At 57.5% G+C, this 21,175-nt stretch overlaps 6 protein-coding genes across 6 annotated transcripts; 2 read left to right on the top strand and 4 right to left on the bottom strand.

Annotated features, from left to right (window-relative positions):
• Positions 1–1,573: 1,573 nt before the first annotated feature.
• MYCTH_2062645 (uncharacterized protein) lies at positions 1,574–1,741 on the bottom strand (the record flags this gene model as incomplete). Its single annotated transcript, XM_003662671.1, has 1 exon — positions 1,574–1,741. A coding segment is annotated over one exon (168 nt), but the record flags the coding sequence as incomplete, so codon positions are not given.
• Positions 1,742–3,531: 1,790 nt separating this feature from the next.
• On the top strand, positions 3,532–3,699 carry MYCTH_2060549 (uncharacterized protein; the record flags this gene model as incomplete). Its single annotated transcript, XM_003662670.1, has 1 exon — positions 3,532–3,699. A coding segment is annotated over one exon (168 nt), but the record flags the coding sequence as incomplete, so codon positions are not given.
• Positions 3,700–4,916: 1,217 nt separating this feature from the next.
• On the bottom strand, positions 4,917–11,300 carry MYCTH_2117988 (uncharacterized protein; the record flags this gene model as incomplete). Its single annotated transcript, XM_003662669.1, has 2 exons — positions 4,917–5,019; positions 5,170–11,300. The coding sequence occupies 2 exons, from the start codon at positions 11,298–11,300 to the stop codon at positions 4,917–4,919; spliced, it is 6,234 nt and encodes a 2,077-aa protein (XP_003662717.1).
• Positions 11,301–12,586: 1,286 nt separating this feature from the next.
• On the bottom strand, positions 12,587–13,870 carry MYCTH_81379 (uncharacterized protein; the record flags this gene model as incomplete). The annotated part of the gene is made up of 1 exon (XM_003662668.1): positions 12,587–13,870. The coding sequence occupies exon 1, from the start codon at positions 13,793–13,795 to the stop codon at positions 12,587–12,589; it is 1,209 nt and encodes a 402-aa protein (XP_003662716.1). The 5' UTR covers positions 13,796–13,870.
• An 875-nt stretch (positions 13,871–14,745) lies between these two features.
• MYCTH_2303685 (uncharacterized protein) lies at positions 14,746–16,819 on the top strand. The gene is made up of 2 exons (XM_003662667.1): positions 14,746–15,908; positions 16,070–16,819. Exons 1-2 carry the CDS (start codon positions 15,296–15,298, stop codon positions 16,795–16,797), a joined length of 1,341 nt encoding a protein of 446 aa, XP_003662715.1. The 5' UTR covers positions 14,746–15,295; the 3' UTR covers positions 16,798–16,819.
• Positions 16,820–17,764: 945 nt separating this feature from the next.
• Positions 17,765–21,175, bottom strand: MYCTH_2303682 (uncharacterized protein). Its single transcript, XM_003662666.1, has 7 exons — positions 21,101–21,175; positions 20,626–21,042; positions 20,129–20,514; positions 18,918–20,048; positions 18,509–18,841; positions 17,941–18,429; positions 17,765–17,859 (listed from the first exon to the last, which is right to left on the bottom strand). Exons 2-7 carry the CDS (start codon positions 20,927–20,929, stop codon positions 17,797–17,799), a joined length of 2,706 nt encoding a protein of 901 aa, XP_003662714.1. The 5' UTR covers positions 20,930–21,042; positions 21,101–21,175; the 3' UTR covers positions 17,765–17,796.

Here is a 21,175-nt window from a genome sequence, read left to right as displayed (position 1 = left end):
AGCTTCTTAAGATTCTATATATAACTATTAGCGATTTGCCTATATATTAGGGGTAGAGGTTTAGGATCTAGGGACTTATAGAAGCCTTAGCTCTATCTAATAGAGCCTTCGTTAAATCCTTTGCCAACCTAACGTAAGAAGTAGGACTACCATTATGGTTAGTATTAATATTATAGGAGCTATTAGATATATAGGCGATTAGTGTATATTTCCTTATACTTATAGGAACTATAGGTATAATGGTAGTAGTAAGAGCTAGCGCCAGAATAATTATAACATTTGCCTAAAGAACGTCCTACTAGAGCCGACCATATATACATTCTATAGGGCACCTTACGAAGCTTGCTAGCTATAATATTACTATATTTAGTTAGCTTAAACAATCTTAATATAACTAGAACACTTACGGTTTAGAAGCTTTAGTATACTTATACTTTCAAGGCATTATAAGAGTAAGAGTCGACCTACTAGTAGTTATAGTATTTGCAATAGGTATACCTAATAAGTCATCCGTTAATTCGAGCATAGGAGGCGTCATCTTGTTATTACTACAATTAAAACTAGTAATACTATCACTACTACGGTTATAATAGCTATATTTGATCTATAGCTTTAAAGGAATCGCTCTACTATACTCGACTCTTTTAGACTTCTAAATACAGAAGGTAGGCCCCTAAAGGAGCTATCAAGGTAAGAGCGATAAAGGATATAACACCAAGAACAGTATTACCACAAAGCGTAGTTAAACGATTACTACGTTCAACTAGGGGGTGTGTCGGAAGCTATAGAGCTTCTAAGCGTATTAGCTACATGTTTGCCATAGCTATATAAGGCTGTTTAATGCTTCGGCCAGTTCCTTTGTCTATAAATATTAGTCGTTTTGTCTCCTTTGTAGATAGTTTAACAAGCCCCTCTTCCCTTCGTATAGCTACCTACTATAGACACTGCTTTCAACGCTCCTAGAAGCTTATCACTGCGTTTGGCATTTGTCTAATAAATAGGATTTTAGGCTAACAAATGGAAGACAGACTTAGGTACTTGGGAATCTCATATAAAACAGGTTTGGCAGTGTAGAGCACGAGAGGCAGTTATTTTGGCATATTACTTACGAAAAGTCAAGTTTCGATTCCTTGCAGCGGTTTCCCATGACGATTTGAACTCTTCGTGCCTTCCCTTTCGTGCTAACAACGGGCATTCGACAATAGGTACCGAAAACGAGAAGCGACAGCAAGCGCGTCAAGAGAAGCCGTTGCCTTCAGGTGAGAAGATTAATGATAATTACCAATCCCTACCTCTTCCTCCACCCTCCTCTCCACCTAGCCAACCCGCACTTTCACACCGAGCTTTGATGATGACGCACGGCTGACCAGATCTAGACAATTTGTGGTAGTCAGGCCAAGTCTGGGAGTATGGTCAGGCCAAGTGGTGTTTGGTCAGGTCAACTTTAGGGGTCCTAGTCGGGCCAAGTCTGTAGGAGCACCGGGGGGATAAGGGGGGCTTCACAAGGTCAGTCCACCTGATAATACGAACTTTTCTTGTCTCTCGAAGAAGACGGAGCATATAAGGAATACTTCTACCGTGCTGCTAGTACGTACGACCATACCCAGCAGAAAGCACGGCATCCCGTCCGCTCTGCCCTAGTTAAGCTGCTGAGGGCCCGAGTAGTAGTTGGGTCGGTGACGACCAGCGAATTCCGGGTGTTGTACGTGTTACAGTAACTTCCTTTTTGGCCTTGTGGGCCTCTGATTCCACTTGGCCTGTACGGAGTAGTTATAACCCCATTCAAATACAGATACCCTTACAAATACATACGTGCGAAATATTGGCTAGGTTACTCGGAGCCTAAAATACACTTTTGTCTTAGGCCCTCATTGTTCGGGAAGAATTCACCCGATCTATATACTACTAGACCTGCATCTATTTCCGCTGTTCGGTGCCTTTGAGGACTTAGCAATGCGAACCTTTCTTAAGATGTTTGGTGACCATGATACTTGAGCTGCGTCTTAGGTTAACGAAGGAAACTGTTCCCTGCCGAGAAAATTGTCTCGTCTCTTCGGCAGACTCTTCCTTTAACTGCTGGGGATATTGTAAAGGACTAATCTGGGTTATAGCTATGGAGTGCATTCAAACTCTCCTTCACGCGGTAAGCAGACTTGGCCTGACCGAGTACTTGACCTGACCAAAGCCCTACCCTTAATCTAATATGCCAGCATTTTGCAACTGCCACTCAATTCTTGCCGTGGTAATGTAGTCTCTTATAGCAATCTGCCAACATCATAAGCTCCCACCATAGCTGGTTTGGTAATTCACTAAACGGCTCACAACCTGCAAACTCCTTCGCAGCTAGCAATCACAACGGCAACGGTGATCAGTTACCAGCACTCCTTGTCCGGTTTTGGATATTGGGACACTTAGTCATTAGGCCGCAAAACAACGCAAATCAGTTTCTATCTAATGTTCTTAAATACTCAGAATCCTCGTTCGACGTGATTCTACTTGACATTCATCGACAATCAATGCTCGCTTCTGACGCGAACATCTTGTGGTATGGTCCTACTGTCTACTCAATCGCTAATTAAGGTGGTACCCAACTAACCATCTCAGCGGGCTTGATCGCCATTAGACAGGCTGATCTTCCATAACTACCCTGCAGACAGGCGTGCTCAACAAGCAAGACTATATTCACCTGGTTCTCTAATTCAATTTTAATAGAAACGTCCTAAATTCTCTAACCACTCATTTTGTAAAGTTTCCGTCGTTAATGACTCGTAATCTCCACGCGATAGATGATAATTTACCACCCTCTTTCTTTGAAGCTGGCCTTGCGGTCTCGGCAAAAACCAAAAACAAAAGGTCAGGCCATCTCCACTGTTCTCCTGTGTCGTGGCTGTCCCTGGACGGAACTTCCCTGGACGCAAACTCCACAGCCTTTTTTGTCCTGGTGGGCATCAACGGCGGCTAGATTAAGACCGAATGGGTCCCACTGTAGTGGGTGATCGGAAGTGAGGAGGTTCGTGGAGTCAAGTCGACAAGAACCGACACCCTATTGTAGGGAGATGGTGCATCGAATGGCAGCCAGTGGATCGAACAATCATTTAGTAATGGGCGGATGGTGGCAGACAATAATGCATTCCGATCATGGTTTGTACAAAGTTTCTGTGGGGGAAGATGTCAATACCATAGACTTCCGATGCAGATTGTGGTGGCTAGGAGCGTCCTGCAGCCGATTTACCGTCGTAGAATGAATGCTTCTGGTTTTCAGTAGGAATATCCAAAAAGAATGACGAATTACCTAGTGGTAAAGGCTGCTACTATTTGAAGTACACTGGAAGGAGTCGACTAGTTCCAAGGCGATCGAGAAGTTTAGACTCTGAATTTGCTATTTTGGGCCTGAAGTTGTGTCTGTCTCTATTTCCAGAACAAAAGCCCTTCCCGGCAGAAAAGACCCCGGGGGAATATCGTAGAATTCGACAGAAAAGGATAAAAAGACACCAAAGCTCATTCATAGTAGAGCATGAAATAAAGAGACAAAAAGGAACGTACAACACCCGGAATTCGCTGGTCGTCACCGACCCAACTACTACTCGGGCCCTCAGCAGCTTAACTAGGGCAGAGCGGACGGGATGCCGTGCTTTCTGCTGGGTATGGTCGTACGTGCCGGCTGCTTCTCGCATATGCGATTATATGTTGGAAAGCTGACCTGTTGATCGCGAAAAATGTCTAACTACGGACGTACTGTGTAGGTTGTTGCCGAGGAAGACTTCCACACAACCCGAACCCGCATTTAGCTCTAGGTTTTGGCTTTAATTTTGCTTGATAAGACCTTTAAGCCCTTTATGTTTAAATCAATCTACAGAATACTCGGAATTTATATGCTCAATTATATATGTTACTTTTTTTTTCTACATTGATAATGAAGTAATAAACCTTCTGCTCGGAGAGATAGCTTCGTGGCGGACTCGGCGTCCTCGTGTTTCACGGGCAGATTGCCCCCGCGAAATTCGACTCCACTAACTAGCTCGAGACTAGGTAATCCGTATAAGAGGTACAGTACCTCAGACTTGGCCTGACCAATACTTGACCTGACCAAAACCCCTAGACTTGGCCTGACTAGAAACCAACCCCTACTGTGATGCTCACTCAAGAATGTCTGGTCAGGGCAAGTCCAGAGGATTGGGTCAGGCCACCTAATCCCTAAATTACTATCGTACAGTACATACAAGCCCCCTCTATATGTACATACAGTACATATTCAAGACGCGCCGACGAAGCGTCCTTTTGTATAAACCTGGGCCTGTTCACCTACAACACTGCCGGGAGCTCGCAATAACGGATTTAATTGTCCCTCAGCGGCTATATTATTAGCTGTAGACTGGAGAAATATAATTTTAGTCCTTTAAGGAGTTATGGCTCTTTTACACTGCCGATCACGTCGAAAAGTAAACAAAGGCAGTAATAAGCTATCTGACCAAGATCACTAGGAGAGCGAGGAAATAATTAATGTGCTGTTGCAAAGTTGCACGGCGAGCCTAATTAGCAGTTTCGAGGCAACCCTGGGAGAAGCATCACATCAGAACGGAATTAGGTAAGGTATGGAAGCAGACGCTAATTACTGAAGATCAAGACCATTTCGAACATTCATTTTTGCAAATTGTATCATCCATCATGGTTGGCGTGTATGGGAATATCATCGTGATCTATCCTATTATCTCTCTCACCGCTCCGAAACCCCAACTCCGCCCACCCACCTCACCTCCCAATGCAACCGTGTCCAGGAGAGAAGGGAAAAAAGAGAGAGAGCACAACAGCTCCCCCCCAAAACAGACAACATCGTCAATGATCACAGAACAGAACATACGAAACGCAAAAAAAAAAAAAAAAAAAGAAAAGAAAAGAAAAGAAACATGCCCCGGCGTTTACCGCTCCACATACACAGGAATGCCATACACGACCGCGGCCGCAGCGGTCACAAAGCGGAACTTGCACCTCCCCCTCGCCCTCGTGACCGCCTCGACGAGGCTAGCGTCCCCATATTCGCCGCCACCGGCAGCACGAGAAGCAGCAGCAGCAGCAGCAGCAGCGGTAGCAGCGGTAGTAGTAGAAGAAGAAGAAGAGGAATGGGGGGAAGAAGAAGAGGAAGGGAAGGTGCCCCTGGGGAGGAGCCCCCACTCCTCGACGAGGCCGGCGGCGAAGCGGTCGACGTCGCGGTCCGTCACGTCCCACAGGGTGCCGACGACGGCGGGGCAGCCGGCCATCATGTAGTTCCAGACGGGGCCGGCGGGCTCGAAGTCGCCGTGGTCGGCCAGCGCGGCGGAGCTGCAGCCCATGAGGAGGACGGCGGCGGCGCAGCGGTCGAGGCGGCGGATGGTGCGCCCGCGAATGTACTGCGCGCCCGAGCCGTGGCCGAAGTAGAGCAGCACCTGCGACTCGGCCAGCGCGGTCGCGAACTCTTGCTCGGTCGGCGGGCGGCCCGTGAGGGACCGCCAGGCCGGCGACGGCAGGTGCGCGGCCAGCGGCCGGGAGAAGGTGGCCTGCGTCGACGTCAGGTCGCCCGAGGGGTTGAGGATGTAGGTGCCGCCTGCGGAGACGGACGCGTGGTGGCCGTCCGGGCGGCCTTCCCGCTCGCCCGGCCGGCGGCAGTCGAGGATCAGACGGCGGAGGCAGGCGAGTGAGGGCACGCGGGAGACGGCGAGGCCCCACATGCAGGGGAGGGACTCCCAGGGGAAGACGTGGAGCGCCTTGTCGAGGACGAGGATGGTGTGCAGGTTGGCCGGGGCGTCCTCGGCTGCCGCGGCGTGGGCGGCCGAGTGGTAGGCGTTGAGGGCGTCCATGGTCTCGACCACCATCGAGTCGAAGTCGATCTCGTCGTAGGCGTTGCGCTCGCCGTGGAACTGCAGGATGTCGACGACAAAGTAGAGCAGGTCGGTGAGCTCGTCGTCAAAGTCGCGGCCGGGCTCCGTGGCGTCGCCCAGGCCGATGAACAGCTCCAGCACGTTCGGGTCCAGCGTGGCCTTGGCCGTCTGCTCCGGCTTGGTCGTCTTCTTGCCGCGCACCTGCCGCCGCGAGGGCAGGTGCTTGTCCAGGATCGTCAGGAAGTCCTTCTGGAACCTCGCCAGGAGCTCCGGCCGGCGGACGTGCTGCGAGAAGATGCCCCTGAAGCCACCCAGCCAGATGGTCTCGATGTTGTCCAGAAGCTCCTTCAGCCGCTCGTCCAGCGCCTCCCTCTCGGCCCACCACGCCGCCTTGGCGCCCTTGACCGTCATGTCCCGGGAGTCGTGGCACGTCTTGTTGATCTGCTTGATGATCTCGAGCAGCTCGGCGCGGCCCTGCTGGAAGTCAAAGACGTCGCTGTCTGCGTCGCGCGAGCTGGCCCGCTCGAGGGGCAGGCGGATGACAAAGGGGTTTTGCCCGGCCTGCAGCTTCGTGATGCAGAGGTCGTGGCCGCCCTCGCTGAGCGAGATGGAGATGACGTTCCATGACCTGGGGACGATGTCGATATAGTCCCGCTGGATCTTGTGCAGGTCGAGCGTGAACCCGAGGCTCGACCGCCTGGTGCTCGCTGACTGGAGCGTCGCCGGCCACTGCAGTCCGTCGCTCTTGTTCGCGTTCTTTTCCTGGAGCAGCGCCTTCCGCTCGCGACGCCAGGTCAGGTTCCGGGCGAGCTCGACCGAGTACGACGTCTGGGCGGAGTGGACGGCCGCCTTGGCCTTGGCCGAGGTGGCCGTCAGGTACAGGCTGACGTTTTGGAGCATGCCCGAGATCCTGTGAATTAGGCTCGCGTCCCCGCTCAGCGCTGCCACCGAGTGCGCTTCGAGCAGGTAGTCATGGGCCTGCCGCAGATTGTCCACGTACAGCCCCGGAGCGGCCTCCCTGACGGCTTGTCCTTGGCTCGCCGCGGCGGCTCGTGACTTCTTAGGCGACGAGGCCTTGGGGCGGACTGGCGAGGGCTTTTCGGAGGAACCCGAGAGAGCGGGAAACGAGATGGTCGAGTCTTGGATGACGGAGAACACGGGGTCCTGAGCCATCTGCTCCATGCTCATACCCAGCAGACACGAGGCCATGGTGACTTGTCTCACGGGCAGCAGGCCGGATGCCTTCGAGGCAGCCGTAGCCTCGATGAGAGCGGCCTGGGCTGCCGCCCACTCCTTTTGTCGGAGCATGGACACGGCTTTCTGGACGAGGATGGACGCTCGGAGCTTGGCCAGCTGAGCGTCCTCCTCGGCCACCACCACCACCGGCGGCTCGGGAACGGGGGCCGTCGCCTTCGTTCTGATCGCGCCCTTGGCCGCTTTCCTGCCTGGCGTCTTCGCAACAGCAGCCTTACGTCCACCACGACCACCACCACCACCACCACCCCTCGTAGGCTTCTTTGTGATGCTCAACTTCGCCATTTCGGTCTCGACGGCGGCGGTATCTGCCCGCTGCTCGGCAGCCGGGCTCGCAGCGAGGTTGTGCGCGATTGCCTCGGCCCGTTCCAGCAACAGCTTAGCGCCCTCCATATTGTTCTGGGAGAGATACATGGAGCCAATCTGGCAGGCCAGCGCCGCCGACGAGTACGAGCGGTTGTCGTCGGGAAGCAGCGCTGCGGCTTCTTGCAGCATCTCGAGTGACTTTGTGGCATTGGCGGCCCTCCAGGAGACAGAGCCGATCCAGGCGGCACACTCGGCGTTGTAGAATTCCGAGTTGACGGTCTTGGCCATCTTCAGGGCCTGCTCGGCGTAGTACATGGTCTCTTGAAACATGCCCAAATGAGCGTACATGGACGAGAGCCGGAAGACGTTGCGATAGAGGCAGTGGAACAGCCGCCAGAACTCCGGTCCCGGGCTCTGCTGAAGGGTATCGCCTTCGATGGTTACCGCGGATACATCGATGGTCTGGTCGTCCGCACGGTTCGGCTCGGGCAGGGTCCTCGGCACGAGCCGGGACTCCAGTTTGGCCCAATCCTGGAAGAGCGTGCGGACGCTGTCGCGGGAGTAGGCGAGCGCGTGGTGGGAGTCGCCGCGTTCCAGGGCGATGAGAGATTGGAGGTAGCAGGCATATGCGACGAGTCGCCTTCTCTCGGCGCGGTTGTGCTTTTGAGAAGCGGCGGCATCGACGTTGAAGGCGAGCTGGGCCTGGGCAAGATGGTCTTCCGCCTGTCTGATACTGCTGAGGGCAAGGAAGTGCTCCGCGAAGGCGAGGTGGAAGCTGGCGAGGACCTCGCTGCGGAGCTCGTCGCTGATCAGTTCCTGTACTTCCTGGAACACCTGTTCCGCCCTCAGCGACTGCCCGAGATTAGTGTATTGTAGGGCGAGGCACGAGCTATGCTGGATCACCTCTTCCGCCTTCGAGCCCTCGACCGCCCGCGAGATGCTGGCGGCCAGCTCCAAGACGGCTGCGAGCGTGGTGTCCCGGCCCTTCATGCGGAGAAAGTCAGCAACCGACTGCAGGTACTCCAAGAGGCCCGGCACGTCGTCGATGACCGTCTCCAGTGCTGCCTTGTCCTGGCAAGAGGCGATAATCGAGCGCCAGGTGGAAATGCAGGCATCGAGTGCCTGGTGGTCGCGGTAGGCATCTACTGCCGCGGATAGCGAGTTGTGGAGCGCCTTCAGGTGTGGGAGAAAGCCAACCAAGCCCGAGTCCTCTCCGAGATCTCCAGATGCCTCGACTTGCGCGGCGTCCTTAGCGACCGAGAGGAGCTCGGGGGCTTTGTCAAGGTTACCGAGCGCTGAGCACAGCAGGAGAAGGAGCACCCGGAGTCTCCGGATGGGGTATTTGGTAGGGATGTAGATTCGGAGCAACGCATCGACTACGGGGTGCTCCGGGCTGACGGCGCCTTCTTTGGATCCTTCCCGTAGCAGAACGAAGCGCAGGCGGTGCTCCAGCGCAGCAGCCCGCTCCGTCTCGTCGAGGTCCACGGTCCAGTCGATCCATACATGCTCCATCTTGGAGATTGCCAGTAGTGCTCGCGAGAGGCCCTCAGCCTTCTCGTCGGCGGCCCAGGCAACGGCGGGCGCCTTCGTCTCGAGGGCCTTAGCGACGGACGTCAGGACACCATCCTCGACAAGGCTTGTTCGGATGGCCTGCAGAGCTCCGAGGGCTTCTTCTACCCTGCCCAGCGTCCGACAGAGCTCTGCCATGCGTTCCAGCTTCAATGTGAGTCGTGCCTTCTCTTTCTCCCCGCTGGAGCGATGCTTGACGCACTCAATCGAGCGCCTCAGAGCACGCAGGGGGGCAACATCCTTGGGATCGGTGGATTGCTGTCGGAGGCAGCTGTACTGCAGGTAGTAGAAGTGTGATATCTTGACATAATATGACGCTGAAGGATCCGATGTCGCCGAGTTGCTGCCCGTGTACTCCAAGAGGGTGTTGCAATCGCCGAGAATCGAGTCCATGAGATCCCATGCGAGACGCGACTGGTCCAAACAAGTCTTGATAGTTATGAATGCCGAGTCGAGAACGTGTGGGAAGTACTGCAGCATGAGCTGCCGCCGCTGGTCGTACCGAAGGTAGTCCTTGGTACTTCCCTGGGGCCCGGGGGGCTTTCCGAGCCATCGGAGGCAGAAACGAGGGCATTGGAGGATGAATGTCTCGAGCAGCTCCTTGGTTTCCGGGCGAGGCTGGGAGACGCTATCGCCGTTCCTGGCGAGGGTGAGTAGATAATGCATCGCGCCTTTTCGAACCGCGCAGATGTTTACCAAGAGCTCGTCAAGTTCGGCAGTGTCACCGCGCAAGGGACCCTGGATGCCGGCAACAACCTCTTTGAGCAGTTGGTCGTCCGAGAGGTACTTGGCAGGTTGCTTGAGATGGAGGGAGAGCAGCTGAGCGGCGACCGCGCAAGTCTTTGCTATCGATTCGGCCGCGGGATCCATGGCCTCTCGGAGTTTGGTCGCCCACATGATGGCGTCCGACATCTGCTGCGCGTCGCGCGCCAAAGTCGCCAGGGTCTGGCAGATGCCGGCGAACGGCTGCCTGGATCCCTTGGCCGGGTGGAAGCCGTGGGCTTCGAGCTGCCGGCGTATCCGGTTGAAGATCTCCGAACAAACGACATAGCTAGACCTGGGCGTCTCCGAGGTCCGCCTCATGTACGCGCCGAGACACCTGTATAGAGGAACCATGATATTCTTTTCAGCGTCTCCCTTGTGTTTCGCCAACCCCCACCAGTGCAGCCGGCTCTCGAGCGCAAGCGCCTGCAGCTCCAGCGCGGACGCGGGCGAGATGCTAAGTCGGGCCTCCTGCGCCGTGCCGTCCTCCTTGCTGGACACGCTGGGCGTAAGCGACAGAAGGCATTGGGCCAGGGTTTCCGTTTGCCTGGCGATCTTGCTGACGTCCGCTCCGTCCTCTCTCGCTGCTGCGAGGAGCAAGTTGATAGGAGAAGAGGCCTGGTCCTGGCGGAGGTAGGGTAGGGCCGCCTCGATGGCCGACGGCTTCTTCGAGATTGCCAAGACTCGCAGAACCTGGATCTGGGTGGCGATGATCAACAGAAGCCGCGCGCCCGAGGCCTTCACCGAACCGAAGTCGAGAAGGTCCGAGAAGAGTCGGGCGGTATTCTTGCAATCCGAGTTGGCCGATTTCCCCGCCTTCTTAGCCTCAGAGGCCGAAGGCCCCTCCAGCCTCCTTTTCAATATCCTCAGCTCCTTGACGGCCTGCTCTTGGAGGTTTAGGTTGATCAACCTCCCAACCAACGCCGACATGCCGGACTCGAGCTGCAGGTCGGGGAGAGTAATCTTGCCCGAGGCGGGCAACTGTCGCAATGCTGCCAGGGCCACGCGGGCACACTCGACGGTGGAGAGCAGGTTTGTTGTGCTGGACGACTTGGAGGGCGAGCGGGCATGTTTTGCAGCAGCGACGGGAGAGGAGGCCTGCCTGTTAAGCGAACGGGGCTGCAGGGGCGACATGGGTGCCGAGCTGGACCGCCGGATCGCGTTCTTGGTCGCCGTCTTGACCAAGTCATCCTCCTGGGCGGGTCGTGGCGCCGCGGCCGAGGAGGGTTTTGCAGCCTCTCCGAGAGCCTTGAGGGTGGCATTGACGACGTGTGTCGCCAATGCCGCCTTCTCTCGTGCCGACAGACCCTCGTCGGGAGCGGGGGCGGCAGCGGCTCTGGCGCGTTTCGATGGGGCTCTCGTGACCGTGTTCGTTCTCGATCGGGCAGAATTCGCGGTCTTCGCGGCAGGTCGAGTATTCGCGTCGTCGACGGTCGGGGTCTCCGAGTCCTTGGGAAGCAATAGAGTCTTGAGCAAGGCAGATGTCGCGGGGGTGCAGGTCGCGACGGACGAGACTGCGCCGCGCACAGCGTCAGCCTGGGAGAGCGGTGTATCCATGAAGAAGAGCGTGTCGCGGGCCGATTGTTAGTAATCGTATCATATCATCATCGCTGCATCGAGGACATTATCCAAAAGACAGCAAGGCCCAGAGATGCAATGGATCGCGAAATGCGATTGCCGAGACCCAGGTTCGATGTTGGAGGTTTCGAATTGCGGCGCCGTTTCGCGTCGTGCAGAGAGACACGGCAGGCAGCTTCTCCAAAGCGGAAGCTAGCAAATGACCAAATGTGGGCTTTGATCCACGTCAGAAGAGACGCTGTCGGTTGGCGGGGCAACGGCTAGCAAAGAGCTAGAACCACAGCTGGGTTTGCTCCCCCCACAGCATCCGGCTTGCCTGCCGCCCGGGCCAGCATTTTTTTTGTGGCAGCTTGGATCTGCAAGCGCTCAGTGGGTCCCCCGCATCTTCCCCAACAACCGCATCTCGACAAGTCGACTTTCGAGACTGAATCACTAATTACGGATATTACTTGGACACGAGTGAGGTCGGAATCGGGATCCAATTAGCCAAGATGAGCCGGGTCGCTCTCCGTCGCACGCTGCTCACGCGGGCACTACGGCAGCCGTCGCTGATGCTGCTGCTTCCTGGAAGACCGCTTCCTTCTTTGTCTGCCCCCAATACACGCGCCGTCAGCTCTGTAGCCGATGCGTCCTTCTGGAAGTCTCTGGTGCCGAAGCCTCTGCGGTCGCCGACTGGTTCGAAGAAGAAGAAGACCAAGGTACAAAAAGGCTGGAACCCCGCAACCTTTTTCATCATCATCTTCTTGTTGATCGGGTCCATGGCCATCCAGATGATATCCCTCCGAAAAGACTTTGCGACATTCATGCGCCAGTCGGGCGTCAAGATCGATCAGCTGAGGGAGGTGGTGGAAAAGCTGCAGCGGGGCGAGGAGGTCGACGTGGAGGAGGCCTTGGGCACTGGAAACGCGAAGAAAGAACTGGAATGGGAACAAGGTCGGTCGGTCTACGGTGTCCCGGAGGGTAGTAGAGAAACGCTGGGAGAGAAGAGAGGCTGACAAGGTTGCGGCAGTTCTGAGGGAGATTGAGCGCGAAGAGCCCATCAAGAACCAGCGCAAGAAACAGCCGGACGCACCGCCCAACTCAACCCCAACGCCGAGCTCCGGAACCCAGCAGAACCCTCCTGCGTCACAGGAGACGCGGGCGCCGTTGCAGAGCACCCTGGCAAGCAATGGTTTCTTCTGAGCGCAAACCTCTCAAAGGGAAAAAAAAAAAGGGCGGAGGAGTTTTTTTTTTTTTTTAGTTTTTGATTAACACTAAAGGGCGATCTACTGTAACATGTTTTTGAACACGGCGGCATCGTTTTCCAGAAACGAGGCCGCCTCGGCTGATGATGGCTCCGCATTCTGGAGAATCGGTTGTTGCCGAAGCTCTCTGACGAGAGCCGGCAGCAAGGTTTCGGTCGACATCTCGAGCCTCACGCCCTGGGCACCCGTCTGATCCGGGTCCAAGCCGGCGAAGAAGGCCTCCTCGCCCCTGACGCCGCCGATGTTGACAATGGCGACCGGCATCCCCCTGTCCTTGGCGCGCTTGGCCAGCCTCCAGGCCGAATAGGTGGCCATGGAGGTGGCGAGGACGAGCAGCTTTCCCGCGCCGTCGATGGCCTCCTCGGCCGCCTTCTTGACGCCGTCTGCGATGCTCTCGCCAAACATGACGACGGCCGGCTTCAGGATGCCGGCCTTGCTCGTCGGGCTCCAGGCCCCGTCGTTGTCCACCTCCACCGCGGCCCTGCTGCCGTCGGCCAGCAACGGGGGGTCGCTCAGGCACTTGGGGCACGCGGGGTAGCGAAAGGTCGTGTAGGGCGCCTGGGGAAGCTCCACGTCGCCGTCCGGGTTCACCCGGAACCCGCGCGCCCGCCTCTCGTGGGGGTCCTCGGTCTCGAGCGCGCCCGTCGCGAGGGCCTCCTGCAGGAAGGCGTCCCACACGGGGTTCAGCCGCGCCAGCTCGGCCTGGAAGCCGTCCCGGGGCATCTCGGTCCGGCAGGAGGTGCACACGGTGGAGCGCAGGTAGCCGTGCAGCTCGAGCGTCGGGATGTCCGGGTGGGCGCGCGGGTGGAACGAGTCGACGTTCTGGGTGACGACGGCCGAGACGAGGCCGAGGCGGCCCAGGTCCCGGACCGCGTAGTGGCCGGGGTTGGGTTGCGCGTTGCGCAGGGTGGTCCAGCCGAGGAAGCTGCGGGCCCAGTAGCGCTTGCGGGCCTCGTGGCTGGTCAGGAACTCGTGGTAGTAGATGGGGCGGTACGTCTTGTTGACGCGGTAGGTGCCGTTGGGGCCGCGATAGTCGGCCAGTCCGCTCGCCACCGAGAGGCCCGCGCCCGTGAGGACGACGGTGGAGCGGGGCAGGTCCCGGGGCGACGGGGCGTGGAGGAACTCCTGCAGGGCGGCGATGGCGCCGGGCAGGGAGCGGGCCGTGTGTGGGATGATATTAGGTGCGGGTAGGATATCGGTGTAGGGTATGCGCATGAGCGGTTTCTTCATGTTTCTTCGTATGTTCTTCTTTTCTTTTAGACTGTAAAGAACCTGAAGTAATTAATCGAGAGAGAAAATTAGATTATCTTTTGATAGCATGCAGCCGTGGTCTTCTGTATGATTATTCGTCCTATACTTTTCCTTTCTTTTTCTCTTTTGGTTACCCCGTTAAGTCTAATAACACGCGGGCCGGGCGTAACAATTGTCATGATCCGGGATGTGGCGGCGACTGGTTGAAACTTCCACATACGAGTACTCATCCGTAACCCGCCCACTAGTAAAGGATCCACTTTGTTCCCGTTGCGGTTGGTCAATGCGCACACTCCTGCCCCAAACGGGACTTGACGCAGTCGTAATAAGTGGAGGAATGTTCGAAGAGCCGAAGTCACTTCCCATGTACCATGTCCCATGTCCCATGTCCCTGGATTTCACCCGTTGGCTGATGACGGTTGGGGTGGTGCGATGTCGGGCGATTTCTCTGAGGGTGTGTGTGCCCACTGCGCAACACCTATGCTAGAGTTTGCTCCTCTACGTTTTTACACACAACAGGTTCCTTTGCACTGGTCCGCAGCCTCCAGCTACGTGCGACAAGCCATCGCGCCAGGCATCCGTACTTGACTGGCTTTGACTGGCCTTGACTGGCTTCAATTGCGAATCCAATGGGACCCTAACTAGCTCTCTCCCCGGCCGCGTCTCGACGAACACGTTTCGTCATCCAAACCACGGAGTAGTACGTTACCTACGGATGGGAAACAGTACGTAGTCACCTCCGACCTACTCCGTACCTTAGCTCCGGCCCTGACACTACCTGGGTTCCTTATCCGGTACCCGGCATACGTACATACATACCTTATGTATGTACAGTACCCAGGTTGCCTTTAATCACTGACCACCTCTTGTTCCATTGCACAGTACGTCCGTACTCCCCGTACATTACATGCATACATACACCTCTCCGGATAATTCGCAGACCAGCAAAAGTTTGGCTTTTTTCGGTCTCGTGTCTCCCTGTCGACGATCGACGACATTTCGCCAGCGCCGATTTTTACCCCGAATTTGGCGCGATCCGGCGGCCGCAGCGGATAGTCCCGTCGCCCGTTAGTTAGTTAGCTCGGTCCTTTGATGAATTACAGGCGCTGTCCGGGCCCCGCGCTGGTGCGCCTGCTTGCGACGCCTGCCGCGTCACAACTCCATCCGAGACGGGCACGGAGCTGCCAACCTCCATGCACAATTATAATTAGCCATCCTGGCAACACTAGCACCACCACTACCACCACCACAACCGCCGGCTCCTCGTCGGGGACACATCACCCACAACTCGGATCCGTGCGCGTCTTCCAGACCTTCTCCCCTTCCCGAGCATTTACAAACCGCATGCAACGGTTGCTACATCCAGACCCCTCGCCATCACACTCCTTTCTCTCGCCAACGACGACGACGACGACGACAACGACGACCTCTACATCCAGCCCAAGACCAATATACCACCACCACCCTCCACCCGGCACAATGGGTAGCGGCGCGACGCAACAGACACGAGGCCACGCTGGCCATGGCCACGGACACCATCACCATCACCATCACGGACTCCATCACCACCACCACCATGATAACGTCTACCTCACCTCCACCAACAAGAGCGACGCCGGCGTGCGCATCACCCGCATCGGCCTGTACTCGAACCTGGGCATGGCCATCGCCAAGGGCGCCGGCGGCTACGTCTTCAATTCGCAGTCCATGATCGCCGACGCCTGGCACTCGCTCACCGACTTGGCTTCGGACGTCCTGACGCTGGCCACCGTCTCGTGGAGCCTGCGCCCACCCACCGACAAGTTCCCCCACGGTTTCGGCAAGGTCGAGAGCCTGGGCTCCCTGGGCGTCTCGAGCATGCTGCTGTTCGGCGGCCTCTTCATGTGTATAAGCAGCTGCGAGAGCCTCTACGCCCACTTCTTCCTCGACCCCGAGTCCGCCCGCGCGCTGCTCGAGCACGGCCACGGCCACTCGCACGCCCATCACCATCACCACGGCCACGGCCACGACCACGCCGCCGGCGCCCCGAGCCTGCACGCCGCCTGGCTCGCCGCCGGCACCGTCGCCATCAAGGAGTGGTTGTATCATGCCAGTACGTCTCTTCTTCTCCTCCTTTTCCCCTTCCCTCTTCTCGCTCCTCCTCCCCCCCCCCGTACAACACTATAGAATCTACTCCTCGAACAAGTCACCCCTTTACACCTCCAACTTTCACTAACCAAAACGCCTTCTCGCCCGGCCATATAATATATGCAGCCATGAAAGTCGCCCGCGAACGCAAGTCGTCGGTACTCGCCTCCAACGCGGTCCACCACCGCGTCGACTCGCTCACGGGCATCGTCGCGCTGCTCGCCATCCTCGGCGCCAACCTGCTCCGCGACGCCACCTGGCTGGACCCCGTCGGCGGCCTGTTCATCTCCCTGCTCGTCATCCGCGCCGGCTTCTCCAACACCCTCGCCGCCCTGTACGAGCTCGCCGACCGCTCCATCGACGAGGAGGTGCGCGCGTCCGTCGCGAAGCAGGTCTGCAAGGGCCTCGCGAGCCTCAATGATAATCACTACGACGACCACGACCACGACCACGACCACGACGCCGACCAACACCGCAGCAACAGCAGCAGCAGTGTCCGCGGCGATGACGTCGAGCTGCGCGAAGTGACGGGCGTCAAGTCCGGCCAGAACTACCTCGTCGACGTCGAGCTCGCCGTCCCCGGCCACTGGACCGTCGAGGACGTCCGGGCCGTCGAGGAGGCCGTGCGCGCCCGCGTCGGCGCCAGGGTGCGCGGCGTCAGGAGGCTGCGCGTCCGCTTCGTGCCCCGCTCCTCCGACCCTGCCGCCCCCCCGGGCCTCTTTGACGAGTTCATCCCGGCAAATGTCAGCCCCCGGAGCAACCCGGAGCCGGAGCCGGAGGTGGAGGAGGAGGATGACGAGCGGGAGGAGGAGGAGGAGGGAAGCGGGCATGGCAAGGGCCACAAGGACCTGTGAACACGCTTTCCCCCCATTCCCGCAAAGAACAAGACGTGTTGTTTTAACGTCTTGTTCTCTTTTTTCTTTGGGCCGGGGGGGGGGGACGATAAACAAACAAGAAAAAGATTAAAATAAGAGAAAAACCCGGGGGGGGGGGGCGCGCTGTCGTCATTTTGGCCTTTTTTTTTTTTTGCCCGCCCGTCCATCCATGATAGAAATCGGAGGTTCGTGAAGCAGCACGACGGGGAGAGAGAGAGACCTTCTGACTTGGTCGTTGCTCAAACCATTCTCATGTATCATAGACTTTACTTTCTCCCGACGTACATAGCCCTGTATGTAATGTATGTACATACAGATGGGGTGGTGACGCGATACCCGGTCCCTTTTTTTTCCGGGATCCAGCCCTAGAGAATGGCATGGCAAGATTGTTCGTTCAAAGATGAGCGGCCCTCCCTAATTGTTGTGCTTGATCGACTGTAACCAGGCTCTTTGCACAGGGCTTACTTACGATTATTGTCTCGCAGAAAAGAAAGACTAGGGCAACTCCACATTGCATTACAACAGCATCAGAACGAGTGGGACATTGTCTTTGCCCCAGACCAGGTCAAAAGCAACAACGTAACAGGTTAGCAACTGCCAACCAAAATCAGTCAGCGACTTCCAGACAGACTCTTGGCTCCAACAGCTCTGTTCTTCTCAGGATACAGCCGTCTATCCCCGACATCGAAAGCAGTTGCTATTAGACGAGAGCCTCCGTCCCCCTAATCCCTCGGGGGAACAAAAAAGAAAATGCAGCAGCGACCCAAACGCCTCGCCCGCCATATCCTGAACAAGCCAAGTAGGAACATCAAGCCAACAGGCCGCAGCAGCTCTAAAGTAGTACTAGAAAGACGTATGCCTTCCCGGTCCTCCAGCCTAAAAATTGCAATCCCCCCCCCCCCTTCCTATACCTGAAGCACCGATCCATATTGAATCCCCTTCCGCAGCGGGATGATTCGCCCATCCACCCTGTTCGACTTATTCATACCCCTCTTTCTCTTCCAGCTCCCGCATATACTTGACAAAAGTCTTCTTATGCGTCTATTCTCTACGTTAGCATTTCTCGGCACCTCCTTGTAAATTCGACGAGAGAGAAAAAGATCAAAAAAAAGCATCACTTACCATGCCCGCATACTTCCCATCCCTCAGCACGCAAATATACCGCAACCCCAGCTTGACAAAACACTCGTATACCAGATCCATGGGGGACCTAATGTCCAAGGCCACGGGAGCAGGGTCGATGTAGGGCGTAAAGTCGGTGGGGTCGGGCGATCCGTCGTCCGAGTCGTCGATGCGCGGCACGGGCGCCATCAGGCACAGGCTGGAGGCCTCGTCGCGCAGGTTGTCGAGCGCGTACTCGAGGTCCGGGGCCGGGATCAGGCCGACCAGGACGCCGTCGCGGATGATGGGCAGGCCGCCGTCCAGCTCGCCGGCCTTGTGGAGAAGCTCGAGCTTGGCGCGCAGGCTCGGGGCCGGCACCACCGGCGAGTTCGTGATGTCGATGATGCGCTCCTTGCGGACGCGCGGGACAATGTCGGCGAGGTCCGAGGTGAAGATAGGCTTGTGCTTGTTGTTGAGGAAAGGATACGAGTTCATGTTCGTGAGGAGGTCCTGGAGAAGAGAGAGAAGAAGAGAGGGTTAGCCACGGTTTTAGAGGACGGGGGGGACAAACGAGAGACGAGGAACTTACGTAGATGCTGAGAGGCTCGATGGCATCAGCCGTCCACTTGGCCACCAGAATAGCCAGCGAGAAGGGCAAGACGTAATCGAGGCTGCCGGTGAGCTCAAACAAGATGACGGCAAGCGTGACGGACAGGCGGGTTACGCCGCACATGGTCGAGCCGGCGGCGATCAGACCGTACACGCCAGGCTGGATGCAAGTGGCATTCGGCATCTTGGCGCAGGTGCCCCAGATGCTCCAGTCCGGCGTGGCCATGACCACCCACTGGACGACGTGCCCGACCAGGCGGCCCATGAGGCCGCCAACGACCATGGACGGCACGTAGATGCCAGCGGGTAGTTTCTAGTGATTCGTAAGCCAAGGTTTTTTTTTTTTACTACATATCGTCAGGGGCTGGTGGCAGCCAGAGAAAACTTACGATGCCAAAGGTGATGATGGTCAGCACGCCTTTGATCAGGAAGGCCGAGAAGAGATTCATCAAGATGGGGGGGATGTCGCCAATCTCCTCCGGGCACAGGCCCAAGTCCTCCAGGTTGTTGTCTCGGTCATCGCACGGCGCCGCCAGGTTATACAGGAGTTTGGAAACGGGCAGCTTGGTCAGGGTGTTCCAGTACCCTAGCACGCCGGTGACCAGGGCAACCAGAGCGACCTCGAGCAGCGGGTGCGCCTTGATGACGGGGATCCGGCGGAAGGTCTTGGCCCAGTGCTTGGAAGCCTTGATGAACAAGGCCCCGGCAGCTCCGCCAAAGACGCCCACCGTGATGAAGCTGAGGATCTCAAAGTACTCCCAATCGACGAGGTATCGCACCTGGAACATGACGATCTTGTGCGTGCCGTAGGGGTTCAGGAACTTGAGCGTCAATGCGGCGGTAATGCAGCAGAAGAAGGTGCGGAAGAGCGTCTTGGCCGGGAAGAAGTAGGCTACCTCCTCCAAGCCGAAGAGCACGCCGCCGAGCGGGGCGCCGAAGGCTACCGCGACGCCCGCCGCGGCTGCGGCCGAGAGGACCTCGCGGCGCTTGGCGTCGTTGCGGTCGTACTTGCTGAAGAGGCGGCAGGCGATGTTGCCGACGCAGGACGCGATGTGGACGTAGGGCCCTTCCTTGCCGAGACTCAGGCCGGAGGCGACGCTGAGGATGAGGCTGAGGGTCTTGACGATGAGCGTCTTGAGACCCAGGAAGCCGTGCAAGACGAAGCCGCTGAGGATGACGCGGACCTCGGCAACACCGCTGCCGGCGGCCGAGTAGTAAATCATGGGCGGCTGTTCCCGCTTCTCTTGCAACCGGCGGGGGCTGACGGCGGCTCCGTTGGCGCCGTCTTCGGGTTGAGGAGCGGGAGCCTCGGCGGCGAGGTTCTCGTCGAGCGTCGTCAGTCGGTATGCCGAGGGCACCACCGTCTTGGTGGTGAGCGTCAAGAGGCACGACAGGCTGGCCAGCGTGATGACGGCGACGATGTAAACGACATATTCGGTCCAGCGCTCGCCAAACGGGAATCCCTGGAGGACCTCGCCCCAGTCCCGCCAGTCCGTGCAAGGGCCGTGAGGGCAGCATTTCTAAACCGAGGGTCAGCCGCGAGTCGCGTGCACGTTCGTGTCGGAGCCAGCGTTTAGCTACTACTACCGCGGCTGCTCACCTTCTCGCTGATCAACCACCCCCTCGCACAATAGCCGTCCTTGAAATCGAAGACGGTGGCCTCGCTCACGTTGACCACGTACGCCAGGACGGCGACGATGAAGCCGACGAGGGCGCTCAGCAGCCAGCCCTGGGCGCCGTCGAAAAGGACGTACACGCGGCCCCAGAAATCCTTGCGACTGCGCAGGGCCTTGACCCGGTAGGCGTCGGCGATGCTGTCGTGAACCCAGTCGGTCGACGTGAACTGGTCGTACCACACGCGGTCTTCCGGGTAGAGCGAGCCCTTGGAGTCGGCCATGGAGGACTCCTGGCGTTCCGAGAAGGCGTTCATCAGGCGAGTGCCCCACGAGTTTCCGCGGCTGTGGTGGCGGATGCTTCTCGGGCTGTCTGCAAGGAAGGAATCCCGGGGAGGTAGCCAGAGGCGGGCGGTGGTTAGCTGGGTCGGTACGCTTCCAGAGGGATCGATTGGGTCTGGGAACTCGGCGCGCGTGTACGTACCGGCATAACTCTGGTTCCTCGACAGGGCGGGCACCCTGGGCGAGCCATGGGCGCTGTGTATGCGGATGCGCGATGTCCGATTGCCCCCGCCCAGGAGCGGCGAGCGCTCGTCTGGGGGCTCGGTATTGGAGCCTTGTCGGCTCATGTTGGATCGGGGCCGGCGAATGGCGGTCGGGGAGCTGGGCAGCGAGAGGTAGCCCTGCGGTTCGGCGCTGGAGGCGGCGGGGGTATTGTCGTCGATGCCGGCGGCGTTGCCGGCAGCAACAATCTCGGGGAGGCGAGCCCCGTGTCGCCTGCCGGTCATGCGTGGGGTTGGCGGAGCAAGATGAGGGACGAACGGGTTCGTGGGAGCGGGAGTCGCCGAGATGAAAATCGCGGCCGTTGGTTACGGAGTAGCTATGTCGTCACCAATCCAAGCTGTTGAGGTCAGACGAGGGCCGTGGGTGATGAGAATCAACCGACAATCTCCACTTGCCTTCCACACAATGATTCCGGGAAAAAAAAACCCTCGGCGTGCTCAGTGCATCTTTTCAATCGCGCGAGGACAGGA

Source organism: Thermothelomyces thermophilus, chromosome 3 (assembly GCF_000226095.1).
Source record: "Thermothelomyces thermophilus ATCC 42464 chromosome 3, complete sequence".
Taxonomy (NCBI): Eukaryota; Fungi; Ascomycota; class Sordariomycetes; order Sordariales; family Chaetomiaceae; genus Thermothelomyces; species Thermothelomyces thermophilus.
The sequence above is the reverse complement of the archived record's forward strand: the minus strand, read 5'-3'. Positions and strand labels throughout refer to the sequence as shown.